This window comes from Protopterus annectens, chromosome 5.part0, assembly GCF_019279795.1.
Source record: "Protopterus annectens isolate FY-2018-M chromosome 5.part0, PAN1.0, whole genome shotgun sequence".
NCBI lineage: Eukaryota > Metazoa > Chordata > Ceratodontiformes > Protopteridae > Protopterus > Protopterus annectens.
Window position 1 is genome coordinate 1,312,655,701 of NC_056735.1, and position 16,697 is coordinate 1,312,672,397.

Consider the following 16,697-nt stretch of genomic DNA (forward strand, 5'->3'; position numbering starts at 1 on the left):
AATACAAGTCCTTCTTCAGCTACATTAGAAAACTAAGAAATAATTCTCAACATTGTTCTGAATTTTTCAACAATGGAGCCTCCCACTCAAACCCAAATGACATTCCAAACATGCTGGCAAACAAGTTTGATGGCATCTTCTCCCCTAAAACTCCTACCTGAGTCACTTCAACCCCTACCATTACTAAAAAACATGTCTGCAAGGCACTTTCAATGACCAGGAAACAATCTTTCATGGATGTTGATAATATACCACGTTATCTGATTAATAGAACCCCTCCTTAAAATGTTTAACCTAGGCTTAGCTACAGGCTGACCCTGTCCCTGAGTCCTGGTGCACTGCTGTAGTGATGCCTCTCTACAAGGTTGGACCCACTGAGGCTTTATAAACTGCAGTCCTCTCAGCCTTATGAGTTTGATCTGTAAAGCCATGGAGCACATCATCACTGATTTTATAAATAATGGTAACAAAAATCTGGTAAGACTCAACCTACAACAACTTGGAATTGTAATAGGTACATCATGCCTGCTAAATCTTATAAACAGTAAAGGCCACTCATGTGATGGACAGGCAGCATATGGCTCATGCTACCTATCTTTCTCTAGCAAATGTATTTGAGACCATACCACTTCTGATGAAGACATGCACATTCTAGGATGGATTCTCTGCCTTATACCCCAAGAAAGATTTCTGTTACCCCATCACTCTATACAGATTAAAAGATGTAGCAGAAAACACATAAATTATGAACTTCCAGCTACCCAACACAGTGATTATTTACAGTTTGTCCATATCAGAGTATAAACAGATTTATTGTTTAGTGAGCATTAGAATCACATAAAAATACAAGACAATTTAGAGATGTAAACATTTTTTTATTTGGACAATTTTTACTTAAAATATGTTTAGCTTATTATATTTCTTACTTCCTTTACTTTCAAAAATTCTTACATTAAAACAACTCTAATACATTACAAAAATATATACAACAGTCTTCATTTACTAATAAAACTTGAAAAAATGCTAAATGAATCACATTTTGTGTTGCTTATTAATACCCAGTAAAAATGTAATGGTTCCTTCCTGGAAATAGACACCCCAGCATTTGCAAATTGCTTGCCAACCTTATATTTTCCATTTACTATGTAAAAATAAGATATTCATAGCTCAGTGTTTTTGTTGGTTTACAAATAGGATTTTTCAATGAAACACAGGAAAACAATGCAAGAAAGAAAACCACAAATGACCACTGCAATCTTTAATACAGAAAATTTCCATTTGTTTGCTTTCTACCCAAGTCTTTTTTATCTCCTGAAGATAAAAAATAAGCTATTGTTCATTTTTATAAAGCTAGTTCATATTCAATGGCTGTGCAATCTAATTTCATACGCCATGGATTACTCTTTAAATACATTGAAATTTCAATTATCAGCCATTCACCTCCTGTGATACAGAATATGTTAATGCCAAAAACAACAGATACATTACATTTGCAAAAATATACCATCATCTTTCCACATTTGTGGCAGTTAATGCTAAAGCAAATGCATTTTTGTAGTAATCGACAAGGGAAGATTCTTAATGCTTTTCCAATTTTAACAATAATATACCGGCAGACAGAGTAGAATCAAAGCACCAAGGACTGTGCAATTTGCATGATATATGGCTTACTATCACTTAAAAGGAATCAGTACTAAGGGAAATATTTCCATTGGCTGCAAAGGAAACAAAACTATGTCAAAGAAATCAAAAGAGTAACAATTAGTTTGAGGCCTAATTTTCAAAAGCCATAAACTCTGAACAAAAAATGTCTCTTGGGTTTAGTTTAAGGTATATGGGAAACCCATCTGTCTGGATCCAGCTGACCGGTCTCATCTGATCGGTGCTCAAAAAATGTATCTTCAAGGTTGTTACTTCCTTGTTACTTTCCTGTAATGGCAGATTCAGAGATTAAAATGGTGAGTGTTGCATTTGCATTTTGTCGCTTTCTCCCTCTTTTGTGACTTTGCACAATCTTTTACTTATATATATATATATATATATATATATATATATATAGAGAGAGAGAGAGAGAGAGATAAATTACTTCAGAGCAAACCCAAGTGGTACCAATTACGGAGAAGGTCAAGAAGAACAGATTTGATGCTTTAGTTACATGTACAGAAGAGAATCTGATAAAGCAGATTTGGAAAGGAGAAGAAGAAGGCAGGAGGAGATGCGGACATCCACATAAGGCATGAGATAAGACCTAAGACAGCTGTGCATGACTGTCAACAAAGGTAGGTAATGAGTGATTATTTATTTATTTATCTGTTTATTTATCTATTGATAGCCATTCCTTAATCTACTGATCTGATTGTATCATTTATCTATGTATTTATTTAGTTACTTATTGCAAAAAAATCAGGAAATGCATTAATTTATTTATTTATTATTTATATTTATTAACCAGGCAGGACATGGACTTTTTTTTTCCGACTCAGTCCAAGAGCACTGCCTAATTAAGACAGCTGCTCAGAGTCATACTCTGTGCTTCAGGAAAAATCCCATTGTGGGCAGTAAGAGCTGTAGCCAAAAGGCCATGTTTCTGTGATCACAGAAAATGTCATTCAGAGATATAATAGCTGCAATGTGGAAAGACCTCATTAACAGCTAATTTGCATGTCTCTGAAGTGTTAATCAGTATTTTCCTGCAGGAAGCACCTCTGGCAGTCCTTGCACAACTTTAGCAGATTCCCTCCGAATACTCTCACACATACAGCCATACACACACACACACGCACCCACACACACACACACACACACACACACACACACACACACACACACACACACACACGTGCGCGCGCGTGCACGTGCGTGCATGCACATACAAACCCCTCACCACTACCAGTTCACTAAACTCCCCTGCACTTACTTCTAATGCGATCTCACCCACTGAAAGTAATGCATTAATGTGACATGGCTAATTAGCAAAGGCCACTCTCCCGAATGTTTCATTTGCATTCATGCCAGGCCACAAAGACAGCCCAAGATGGTGCTGCACCTCTTTGTGTTACAGCACTACAGCAGAGCTGTCTCAGAATCTGAAACCTGATTACCACTAACTGTAGCTTTTCTGAATCTCCCCACACAGTCAAGACTTGATTCTATTTATTTGTTGCAATACAACAATCAGTATTAATTAAGCAAAACTGTTTCCATGACAAATTTCATATGTTCTGGCTTGATCTTTTTTTTTGTTTCCCAAATACTACAGAAATATGTTTGATTTTGAGATGAGCCAAGTAGTTTGTTGTGGATAAATGATGAGCAAAGTCATACAGAATTAAACCAGAGGATTTTGGGAACAAGAATTAGGGCCAAATGATGACGTCTTTTGTAGCTCTTTGCCTTATCTTGTTAAGCTATACTATTAGGACTATTGTAATGACATTATGATTGGATGGCAAATTCTTGTCAATTAATGCTGGACAACTATCTTTAAAAGCCTGTAATGGAGTTGTACTGAAATCTAAGCTGTAGACCAGTACAGTAGCTTTCAAAGCACCTACATACATAAATATTTATTCTATAGCTTCACTATTATACTAAATAAACACTAAACTATCGTACCACCAAGCATAGCTTCATTATTGTACCTGAAAAGGAAATTGCACAACAGTAACCACTGCTATACTGCTAAAAGCTTTAATATTTTAGCTTTGCGTAATAATGATTTTATAACTCAGAAATAATAATGCTTTTGAAAAATCAAAATAACACCATTAATAAAGACTCTCTACACCGAGAGTAGAAATAAGGAAAACACAGCCTCCCAAAGGAGACCATGATCACTGCAAAAGCATTCCAACCTCCAAGCTCTGTGCCTCAGAGCAAGTAGCATAGTGCTTTAATTGAAAAACACATACTAGAAATAACCATACTTAATAACACTGGCAGTGGGCCATTAATGCCAACAAATTGATTTAAAAAAAATCTTATTTTGCTAGTATAATGCTATATAATCTGGAGACATACTGACATAAGGTTTGCACCACTTAGTTTTTAAAGGTTTGCTGTTTTGCCAGTTTAAATGGAATAGAATATTGTCACAGAAATGTTCCTAGCTTTAAAATATCACAATAATGAATAGCTTTCAACGACTTTACACAGATCTATTTTTGAAGCGTCTATAATGCATTAACTGCAGAGCAGTATACATAACGTTACTTCAACACATCAAAACAACATCCCTTGTATGTACAATGAGTCTGACTCTGCAATTAAAGAAAACTTTCTTGTGAACTTAATATTGGGCAGGACTGTGTACAATATAGGACCCATCTTATTATCTGAAGGTTTCCCTTAACAAAACAAGTAAATAAGTTAGATCCGGCTGTTAGCACTGATGGCTTACTTATCAAATACCAAGTCATTGAGCTTTACCCGTTAATTGAAGCAGCTCATCAGCTAGACAGTATGCTGAACACCACGTCATGAGCATCTGCTAATAGTTGTGGGAATAGAGAAGAATATGGGTGAGGGAAAGTCCTCCCCATACCCACACTACTTATATGCACTAACTCTGAAAGCAGGATATCAAAGAAAAAGGGGAACAGTTTAATCCCTAGACAGAAAGATGTAATCTCAATACAGTGAACTGTTTCTCCTTGTCCATGGTAAGAGCTCCCATGATTAAATGAACTCTACCCAGTAAGTTAACACATCTCAGACTGACTGTAAACAGTATTTTCTACTAAAATCAAACTCATCTTTCAAGATACACCCATGCCTCACTCCCACAGTGTCCTTGTACTGGCAATATAGAATTTAAATTAATGGTTGAAAATGGTTAACACATTTGAACCATAAGCCTACTGTTTAATTAAATGTAATGCCACAGAATGTAAATGACTCTTGTAATTACTTTAATTAATCCATGGTTATAGACTGGGAACTTCTACTGCACCTGTTATTTCACCATGACTAACACTGCATAACAGTTCTGACTGATCACTGACAACTGAACATGCTTTAAACTCATTCCCTCCAATGAAGCCCTTTTGAGTTTATACTCTAAATCCCAGTGGACAAGACCTGAGCCTTTTTAAGAAATTAGTTTATTGCTTCACAGTTCAAACAAATGTCCCTATCCCTAGAACCATATTGTAAATGGCAAACCGTTCAGCACAAAGTATCCATTTCAATGGTTGCACTCATTCAAATCTAGGTCTTAAAATGGATTTTATAATCCACAATGACCACAGAATATATGAATTATGTAATGTTGTATAAATAGCTTACAATATCTCAGTAACAATTTAACCAGCTCTTATGCTGCCATCAGCATTTTATCATCTTCATTTGCACTAGACAAAGGTCAAGTTAGAATACAATTGTGTTTGCCATTGTGTGAGCTTTAAGATGAAGAAACCCTTTTATATAGCAGAGTTTGGGAATTATTAATATAAATATGAACAAGCAATATTTCACGTCTAGAGGCATCAGTAAGATGAAACTGCAGATGTACCTAGAGGCATCATTAGGCTGTAATGAGTTACGTGGCAGCAGCACATGCTGTGATGTGCTTCCTGAGAGAAGTAATCAGTCCAAATGCACTGTCTCTGGCTGCATTTTAGTTATGGATTACTGTATCGTAAGGTGGGGAGGAGGAATCAGAACTACTCACACTGTCCCACATCTATTTAGTTTCATCTTTGCACATCAGTTTAATGTTGTATTAATCAGACTACTCCCTCTGAGTCTGCATCTCTTAAGGAAGTGCATACATGGCATGAGATCCTTTATTCCCTAAGCCTATAAACTGCATTGGATGGAGAATTCCCCATCATTTGTCACAGCAGCAGTGCTGAACCTCTTGATAAAGTCTACATGAAATCAAGTTTTCTCCTGATCATTTAATGTCTATTGTCTGTCAGAAGCAAACTCAAGAGTTATCAATTAATTAAGTCCTGCAGCTCCACATATTGACCACCATTGTGATGGTTCACCATTTTCTTATAGTGGAAATGCATTCTCTTCAACACATACCTCATCACAAAGTCTTTATAACAGACAACATGTAGCACAGTATGATAAAACCCACAAAACGTGCTTGTGCATTTGCTTCTAGCGTTGGTTTCCAGAAGCATATTTTACAGCAGAAAATTCACATCAGGTTGCATACTACATCATCAGGTAATAATAACCTCCAGCCTTTCTCCTTATGTTTTACTGCAAATTACTTTGCCAAACACTATACACTCATGATTAATGCTTAGTAATGCTTTGAATAAACAAATGTAGTTATCACCTTCATCATTTACAGGTCCATAAACTGCACTGTCTTCTTGTACTGAATGTCTGTCAGCACAAATTTTCATCTGGAGAGTTGATGAGTTTCTGCTGCAACTTGAATGCAATTGTTTAACAAATAAAACATCCAGTAGTGTTAAACAGGATGCTCAACCTGAGCTGCCTGCTTAAAAACAGGCTTCATCTTCTTAAAATCCATCTCCTTCATCACTAGATCACTGTATTCATTGTCAGGTACTAGACTGGTGTGGTATTCTGCAATAAAAATAGAGAAGAGGTTTGCATTCAGTAACTAATTATACAGAAGTATATATTCTACTGCCAGAACCTGGAACTCACTCCCAAATCATTTAACTTCTGGTACCTCTACTTCCCAATTTAAAAAACTTCTGAAAACCTACTACTTAACAAACTGGCTTTGTTCATGTCACCCTCCAGGTTAAACCATGACATCACTGTTGCTGGGATACCACTTACATCAAAACAGTGGCTCTCTCCCTCCCATTCTCTTCTGCTCTAGCCAATGATAAATACCCTACAAAAAATATTGTGTCAGAGTTTCATAAATGTATATTCTAATGTACTGACTATATTTTAGATCTTTTAAAATTGTTAATTTCTGCTAAGTATGCTTGCTGTGATACCCCCTTCTTATCTTACCATATTGTATCCTTTGTACTGTACTTTACCGGAGCTTTTCTCCCCGGGCCTCCACTGAAAATGGACCTGTGTCCTGTTGAACTTTCCCGGTAAACAAATGTAAAATAAAAAATGAAAATAAATAAATAAATAAAATAAGCAAGTAAATCTAAGTTTTTGTGTCATGGCTTCAAGTTAATAAGCACGTTAAATGCTGATATTGCCTTAAAATTATTGATTGTCCACAAGTTTTATTGGTAGATGGATCCAACTCTCATGCAAACTGTCTGTGACTGATGATTTGAAAAATTATTTTTCTCATATTAGAGTTTTTTGAGTAAGGTTGCTTTACTTGACTGACTTTTGCTGACATGTAATAACATTGTATTAAGTTATATTAAATCCAAGGTTGAAAAGGCAGATCCCCCCCTCCCCCTGCCATTAGCATTAGGTCTGTATCCTCAAAGAAAAACATTTTAAATTTGTCAATGCCTGATACAAGATGGATGCGATTGTTGCAGTTTAGCTGCTGATAAATATTGTAGGTGTTTGGCAAACTGGGTGCTGATAAATGTAGTTTCAGTCAGTAGCAATGTATACATACACTTTGGTTAAAAATACTGTATCCGGAAAGCTTTGCATACAATACTGCCAATAAAAAGCAGGTATCATACTCAAGAGGCATAAAGAAAAGATGGAAGATGGATGCTTTTGTTTGCGTTCAAATATTTATTAACCACTATAACATGATCATAACATATTTAATAGAGCATATATGAATGCTCTGGGTAAGTTAATACTTATATTCCCTTTTATAGGGGATTATACAGTCTCACAGTTAGTATATATAATTAGCAGTGGGTGTTGAGGACGCAACTCTCCACATGTAGGGCCCCCCTATATATACATACACACACACACACACACATATATATATATATATATATATATATATATATATATATATATATGTGTGTGTGTGTGCAAAATTAACAGCACGTGTGAGCATGTGGTTTAGCCTGCCACATGGAGAATGTGGGGGGGGTTGCCTTCCTGCAAAAAAAAAAATATATATATATATATATATATATATATATATATATATATATATATATATATGATTAGCAGCACGTGTGTGTTGGGGGTTTAGACTGCCACATGGAGAATGCGGGGGGGGGGGTTGCCTTCCTGCAAAAAAATACTTTAGTTTTGCATCCAAGATTGTGCCTTAGAGCATGTGCATTAGAATGTCAATATTTTTTTTGACACATATTGAAGATTCAAGGAAATGATATTGGCATTTACTTTAAATGTAAAAGAGAAGATAAAGTATATTGTAATAGGTTACTTACTATGGCTAATAGTGTACTGCACTATATAAAGAGGGCTGTGATTCATAAAAAGTATTGCAGCCAGCAGTATTTTTGCAAAGCAGTACTGCTTAACACAGGGACTGCAACATTCAAAGTGATTCAGAGACATACTATAACTGCATGGAGCAATAACTCATTAGTGGCTCACACACACACAGGCATATGCACACATATTGACACTCATGCACACTCACACACACAGAAATTATAGAAAACCAAGTTTTTGGTAAATTTTATTTGCATGTTGATAGTGTGCATACATTCCACATTGAAAAGATTATGATTAAATGGCAAGTAGTATGGCTCTCTAGATTAAATTCTTCAGAAGAAGCGTTTTATGAAGAGCTGGATCATTTGGAACAGATGCTGTTAGACAGACTTTTTACAAACTGATATTGACAAAACAGGATACTGAAGACATTGATTTAATTTCCAAAATAATAACAGGGAAGCTAGAAATTACTTTAGCAAGCCCATTGACTTATTCTTTTTGTTCTTATGACATAAGACAGATTTTGATAAATAACTGGAAGATTGATGGTGATGTTAATTTATGTAATATTTTAGGAACAGTTCTTAGTTTTATTAATAAGAGAGAATACAGTTTTCATGACTTACTGGAAAGATCAACATTTAAAGGACTGAATGTTTAAATTCGACATGTATTGTTCTAGTGTAGGTAAATATTTTTAATTTATTAATAAAGTACCAAGATTTTTTCTTACACCTTTGTACATTTGCCATAAACCTAATGGTATATTTTACTGTTTTTCAGAAGTAATGATTTACATTGCTACTTTTACCACATGTCAAGCATTTTATATTGGAAAACAAGACAAAGTTAAATGAAAGGACATGTACACGTACTCCATATAAAACAAAACAAAACAAAAAAAAAAATAATCCATTTGACAAGCATTAAGTTGTTTGTGAAGGAAGTAAAAGTTTATTTCTTTGGGCTAGAAGGGGTTAAGAAAGATGATCAACTGGGTGGCTTGGAAGCTACATTAGAAGTAAAAGTAACACAGCAGCAAATAAAATGTACCAGGGCCCTGGCGTGAGTCATACATCTTGTGTTGAAAAGGCCCTGCTCCAACAATGCATTATTTTGCAATTCAGACACATGTTAACCATGATGAGGAAGGACAAGGTCATTATCAGCTAATATGCATGTCTCTGAAATGCAGTTACTACCCCGAAGTGCAGATCTTTGCTGATCTCCATGAAGCAAACGTTAACTGATGCAGCCACATCATGTAGGCATAGGAATGCAACCCGGATCATTCTCTCACATGCACAAGTACACATGCAAACTGAAACACACACACACACACACACACACACACACACACACGCACACGCACACGCACACACACACACACACACACACACACACACACACACACACACACACACACACACACACACACACACACACACCACAGTCCCTGTACCTGTCCCTAAGCTGTCTGCCTTTCCCATCTAGTTGTCTCCCATAACCACTGACCCCCATACTAAGTGAAGTGACATTAAGGCACAATTGTTTAAAATACTCCTTGGTGTCTACTACTTCTCCCTACCATCAATCCCCAAAATACTCCTTGGTGTCTACTACCGCCTCCAGCAATCCCCAAAACACTCCTTGGCATCTACTACTTCCCGCACCCTCAATCCACAATGTAGTTTAAATGCCAGTATGGCATCAGTGTAGTATGCCTGGTGGGTAATGTTTCCTCTTATCCCCAGTCCCTCTACTGATATTGTTGCTGTTAAGGCACATTTGTATTATCCCTGGTGGCTAGTGTTTACCCCCATCTCCCAGTCACTTTACTGATGTTGGTGTCATTAAGGCACATTTTGTATTATTACTGATGACTAGTGTTTCATCCCAACTTATTATCCCTTGCGGCTAATGTTTTACAGCAGCCCCTCAAACCCCATTTTGATGTTGGTGGCATTACATTTGTATTATCTCTGGTGGCTAGTGCTTCCACCCACCTCCCGATCCCTGTACTACTTTAGTCTTTGCTAGATGAACATAGCCTTTTGGCCTTCCTCACAACCACAGTGTGGTGGGGCCAACCCTGCCCATCTTTACATCTCTGTAATTTCCTGAATCACTCAACAAGTAGGTGCCTTCCTGGAGGCAGTCTGGTACAGAGGGCACATGGCTAATTAACATAGGCCTCTACCCATTCTGCCTGATTCACATACAGCATGTCCGCAGAGCCAGTTCTACATGGTGCTGCATGTCTTCCTGCTAGAGCACCATGCAGCATTGTGTTAGGACTGTCTCTGAATTCAAAAAGGCTTTCATGACATGTACACAATGCCTCTCACTGTGAGTTCAAGTATTAATGATTCTATTTATGTTAAATGTATTAAAAATTAGATGAGCAGCTTTTAAAGCTTTGTTTTTTTAATCATGTATTTTTACTTTTTTATTGATTGGTTAAATTCTGTCATATGACTAAGAAGAAGGCATTAAAGGAGAGTTTGATGTTACTAGTTTATTGTCTGATGACATGTTTTGAATAAAAAGGCAAAATCATTAATTCAGTTAAGTTTCTTCAGTGAATCCTTTGAGAAGTTTTTACTATTGTTTTATTTTATGCGTAGTGTATTCATTTTCTAATAGCTCTATTTACTATATAATTTCTAAATGCCATCAGAATCACTTAGAACCATACATTCTGGTTTAACTATATTACAAGGGGACTAAGTTACACCATTATATGTACTTTGCATTTTATATGCAGCATACTCTGAGATGAAGGCTTGAGTCAGTGCCTGATATAAATATTTGTATGCTAAACTGACTGTCACTGATTCTTGTCTGATATGAAGTAAAATCTATTGTTCTGTATAACCTTCCTTGAGAAGCTGATTTGTGTCTCAGTAGTATTAGTGCTTGTTAATAATATTATATGATTCTATGTTTAATATAGAAATGCAGTCTATTGTAGTGTGGTTGCACTACAGACCTTATTGATTGTCTGCTTTAGATTAACTTTGTGCTATTAGTTAGTTAATGTTCATCCACTGGAAAGCAGCTGTGCACTGAATGTTTGCTGTTTCAGTATGTATGTACAGTTAACTTAATAAGCATTCTCTCATTGCATGGTTAATGGCCCAAACTACTCACTGTTTCTGCTGCTGCCTTATAGAGTGCATTCTCCCTGTATAGTTGTGCAGACAGTGTCTCTAAATGTAGACAAACAAAGTGCTCCTGGCAGGTGTCACCTCAATCTTATGTAGAAGAATAGCAAATGTTTGTTTTAGTGCATCTCCCTGATGCTTCTTATTTCTTTAGGTAATCCACTATAACCACCCAGGCTGTTGCATACATCTCAATGGACTAAGGAGATAACATCACTTTCCTGTGTCTAGCATGACTCATATAAAAGGGACTTGAAATGGATTATTGGAGGTGGACAAGAAAGCACTAAAACAAAATCTTATTAATATGTCAGGTTCCATGTGAGCCATTTTGTGAAAATTTTTAGTTTAAATTTTATAAAACTCACCTAGAGTAATTTTGATGCATTAAAATAGCTCAGAAAACAAAGATGATAGGAAACAGCATATTTCTGAGTTCCAAGGTGAAGTTTTCATTTAATATCAATTCCCTCCTTACCTACCTAAGGTGAAGTTTTCATTTAATATCAATTCTCCCCTTACCTACCTAAAATTTATTTTAACATTACATCACTTCCTTTCTTGCCTATCTCCATCCCCTACTATACTACATCTGATACCTAAAACCTCAATAAAAATCTCTTTCCTGCCTTACGTGACAAGTCTTTACATAGAAAAATGTCTGCACAGCAAACCTTATTGTACTATATTTTCAGCCTGCATGTGATTCATCTGTTCTTTATCTAGTAAGCTATTGCTCACGTGTACAACTCCACAACCATGTCTGTATGCCATGAGCTTTAGTATGTTTTATTTTAATTTAACTTGTTAACGAAGATAGAACCTTCAGAGTCACAATTCTCTGGTTACTATGTTTCTTTAAACAGTGCACTATATTTACATATATATATATATATATATATATATATATATATATATATGGATCCCCTTCAGAAGCGAGAAGTTTCAAAACTTCAAACAGGTCAGACCAGAAGACTGAAGTTTTGAAGCTTCAAACATTTTGAATGGAGATCGCCATACAGAGCAGAATGGGATATTTACAATTTTCCTCACTGTAGTGCGATGTCTGAGTTGATATATATTTATTTAGCACTGCAGAAACATGAAAAAAAGTTTTTATTTTTATTTATTTTGTTATTTTTATTTTGTTTTGAAGTTTCAAAACTTTGATCTTCTGGTCTCAGCCATCTGAAGTTGGAAGTTTTGAAACATCGAGCTTTAGAAGTAGATCTATATATATATATATATATAAACGAACTTCTATCAAACATGTTGCTTAATAGTGCTTGCTACTTTCATTGTAATCATTGTGTTCAATGTTTCTGTTTCCTGACTGTTTTGTTCCATGTTCCTGTGACCTTACTTTCTTTTCATCCAGTTTCTATACATGCATCCTTTGTAATATCAGAAATGCTGTACTTACCAAGGGCCTTCGTCTTGGGAAGTAAAAAGCAGACATCAGTAACAGGAACAGCACGGCTGGTATCATAGTCAAACTTAAGTGCAGCCTTTTGAATTCATTGGAGTTTTCCGTGGAAGAGTTGTCTTTTCTTGTATCAGTTGTTTCACCTGCACTGTCTAAAAAAACAGCATTCAGAAAAAAAGTGTTATGAGCCAGTAATGATTTTTAAACATTTAGTTGATATGTACAACTGCAGTTTTTAGACTACACACAAAAATGTTACCAACACAAGCAAATTAAACATCATCAATCCATAGTGTATTGTTACAGCATACCTGATTTATAAGTGATACAACTACTATACTCTCATGTACTTGGTAGCAATATAACAATAAAGCAATACCCCAAGCAAGAAACAGAAACAAGAATGGGGAAAGCAATACAATGATAAAAAAAAACTACCAGACTTCTTTTTTGGCTTTTTATTTATCATTGTTGGTATTTGCTCATCATTTCATGCAGACATTTTTTTCTTCTTTTTTTTTTTGTTTCTGATAGCTGTATCACTCACTCACTCACTCACTCACTCACTCACTCACTCACTCACTCACTCACTCATTCACTCACACTCACTCACTCTCACTCATTCACTCACACTCACTCACTCACTCACTCTCACTCATTCACTCACACTCACTCACTCACTCTCGCTCATTCACTCACACTTACTCACTCACTCTCACTCATTCACTCACACTCACTCACTCTCACTCATTCACTCACACTCACTCACTCACTCGCTCACTCACTCTCTCTTGCTCACTCATTCATTAAACCTCATTATGTTTCCTGCTTTCCCAGCAGTCCACCTGCCAACTATCATGTCTTGTGTAACATACACATGCTGTAACAGATTATGAGATACTAAACATGTATCTCCTCTTTGTCTATAAGAAGTTAAACAGACTTTCTAAAATATGTTCCTGGTGAAATAATTTCTTTCATTTGGGTGTATGTTTTTTTTTTAAATAAGTTAACATGTCAGTAACTAATTTTATTAGAACCTTAATGCACTGCATTTAAGTATCATGATAACAACATTTTGACATTATTGGCTCTATCAAAAGTTTAACAGATTTTTTAAAGAATCATTCCTGGTGTAATAATTTCTTTCATTTGATTGGTCTTAAGAAATGAATCCAAAATTAACAAAATATATGAATTATTCCTAGATTCATACACTCATAGACTGTTACTAGGCTAACAGCCCAGGAAGCCAACATTTCCCAAAAGAATAATGAAATCCTGTATCCAAATAGGAAACTGAGAGCCAGGCATTTATACGCTACATCTGTCATAAGGGACATGGAGGCCAGGTCTGGTGTAAATTTCCTATTCCCCATCTACTCATATAGTTTGCGTTAAATTGGGCAATAGACAAACTCAGCTTCACACGGATGTGAATTGCCGGCTAGACAGTTGATCAACAGATGTGCAAGACTGACAATCCCTGAGAAGGGGAATATTCCCTTTTCCCGGGGATTGTACAGTCTCATTGTTAGTATATATAATTAGCAGGTGGTGTAGGAGTTGCACAGAGGCTTTGTCTCCCTCAAAAATCTATATTATATTTTGTTTTCCCAAAGAATGAAATTGCATTTGCAGACACTGTCTTTCAATGCATGCTTAGTGGGGCATCAACTTTTGTATTTTTGACCATATTTGGTCGATATTCAGGCTGCTGGCTTTAAGTGTTTTTGCTATTGTTTAGTAAATCCATGTGTGTGTGTGTGTGTGTGTGTGTGTGTGTGTGTGTGTGTGTGTGTGTGTGTGTGTTTATGTAGAATATAGCGGGTCTATATCACATAGTCGAAGTCTTATAACTTTGAACACGTAATGTTTGAACCATTATGTTTGAAGTTACAAAACTTCAACTATGGATAAAAAAAAAAAAACGATGGAAAACAAAATAAACTGTTTTAAGCAGGGGGGGCCCCACACCCCCGCTACTTAAATATACCAGCTTCGAGATCACACCCCATTGAACAAAATGGAAACCTCCGCTTATGGAGATTTCCATTCAAACGCTCGAACTTTTACAAATTCGAACTTATGGTCTCGACCATATGAGGTTTGAACTTGTAATAGTTCGACTACATGATAGGAACCCCTTGCAGAACACTAACCCTTCTTTCAAGCATTTTGCTTGTGGTTTCTTTCGGAGTTAATTTTGAACCAAGTGGCTGAACAGAAGAGTTGCATTTATGAAGAACAAATGGTACAAGAAGCTAAGCAGTTATGTTAAGAAATCAAATCAGATATAATGCTCCTACTAATAATTAAGCTTAATCATATGAGGGTAACTCCAGCAGAAGTTGTTTGAGAAACACTATGAAACAGTATTTTGCTCAATAAAAACATTATTATAAGCAGGAAACTACAAGATTAATACCTTAAAATGATCGTAAATATGACAATCTTTGCAAGTCACTGAAAAATGGATGACAAGCAAAGTGCAAAGCTTCTGGTTCTGATAATATATCAAACAAGGATTTAAAACGATTGGGAAAACATCTTTTGAAACCATTAGTGTTCATTTTCACCAAAAGTTATAATGGGGGATAGTGTGAACTTACTGGCAAAGGTCAATGGTGATCCTGATATATAAGAAGGGAGATAAAAGACTTTAAAAATCTGGAAATCTGTTAATCTAACATCCTGTATAGGGAAGACACTAGAAAGATTTACATTGGATTGCAATAGTGGATGAATTAGTTAATAGTAAGTGGAGAGTATAAACCAGCATGGCTACCAGAAGGAAAAGTAATGTTGTACATGTAGCCAATTATTTTACACTGAAATATTATTACTGAAAGAACTTCAAGTTAGCACAGTTTATATAGATTTCACAACTACATTTGACATGGTGAACAACAAAACTGTTGATAAAGACACTAAAACACCTAGCTGTAGCAATAATTTTGTTTAGATGAATAACTGATTGGTTGAGTAACAGATAATGAAGGGTTTACAAGGGGTCTAAAACCCATACACCTAAGAAGTACCAATAATGATCCATTTTGGAGCCACGTCTTCACTATCTGTATATTTCAATATCGGTAAACAAGTGTTTTACACATTTTGATGACTTAAAGTTTATTAAAGTACGGAAAAGAAAATAGAAAAAAAGTATTAAAATATGTTTGACTATTATAGTGGCCTGGCCAAAAAAGAATAACAGTAAAGTGATTAACAATAACACAAAAGTAATGACCATGTGAAAAAATAAAATAAATACATGTGACTTATTTAATGACATAGAACTATAGACAGTAACAAGCTTAGAGGATCTGGGAAATGTTAGAAACCACTTAGAAAATCTTATATCAGAGTGTTACAAAACAAGAAGATATAGTCAGAGATTTATGTTATCAAAGTCTCAAACAGTAATAATCAGCTTGTTTAATAGTCTCCTCAGAACTAAGCTAGAACAGAGAAACATCATTTGAGCCATGTTGTTAATAACTCAAAAAGACAATCTAGAAATAATACAAAGAAATACTATGTTGATAAAAGGGATGAAGAATTACATAATTACAATATAAAGTTGAAAATATAGATTCATATTCAATGAATCATTATTTAGTAAGACAGTTGGTATAAGTGCACAGCTTATACAGTGAGCCATATGGCTAAACAAATGATTAAAATCAAGTGAAGTGAAACATGTAAAAACTATAAAGTAAACCAAAGGGAATGCCTACTGGTTTTCATAGACAAGTGTATAGGTGTGAAAACCTTTACCCCACACACAAAAATGTTCCAAA

The 16,697-nt window shown here is 35.5% G+C and overlaps 1 protein-coding gene across 1 annotated transcript in view; it reads right to left on the minus strand.

The window, feature by feature from the left end:
- Positions 1 to 2,796: 2,796 nt before the first annotated feature.
- Positions 2,797 to 16,697, minus strand: part of LOC122801642 (ICOS ligand-like) — a 181,523-nt gene continuing 167,622 nt past the window's right edge. Inside the window, exons 6-7 of the mRNA XM_044071121.1 lie at positions 12,892 to 13,046; positions 2,797 to 6,552 (exon numbers count right to left, since the gene is read on the minus strand). Of these exons, the coding sequence (XP_043927056.1) occupies positions 6,535 to 6,552; positions 12,892 to 13,046 (173 nt within the window). The 3' untranslated portion in view covers positions 2,797 to 6,534. The remainder of the gene's footprint in view (positions 6,553 to 12,891; positions 13,047 to 16,697) is intronic.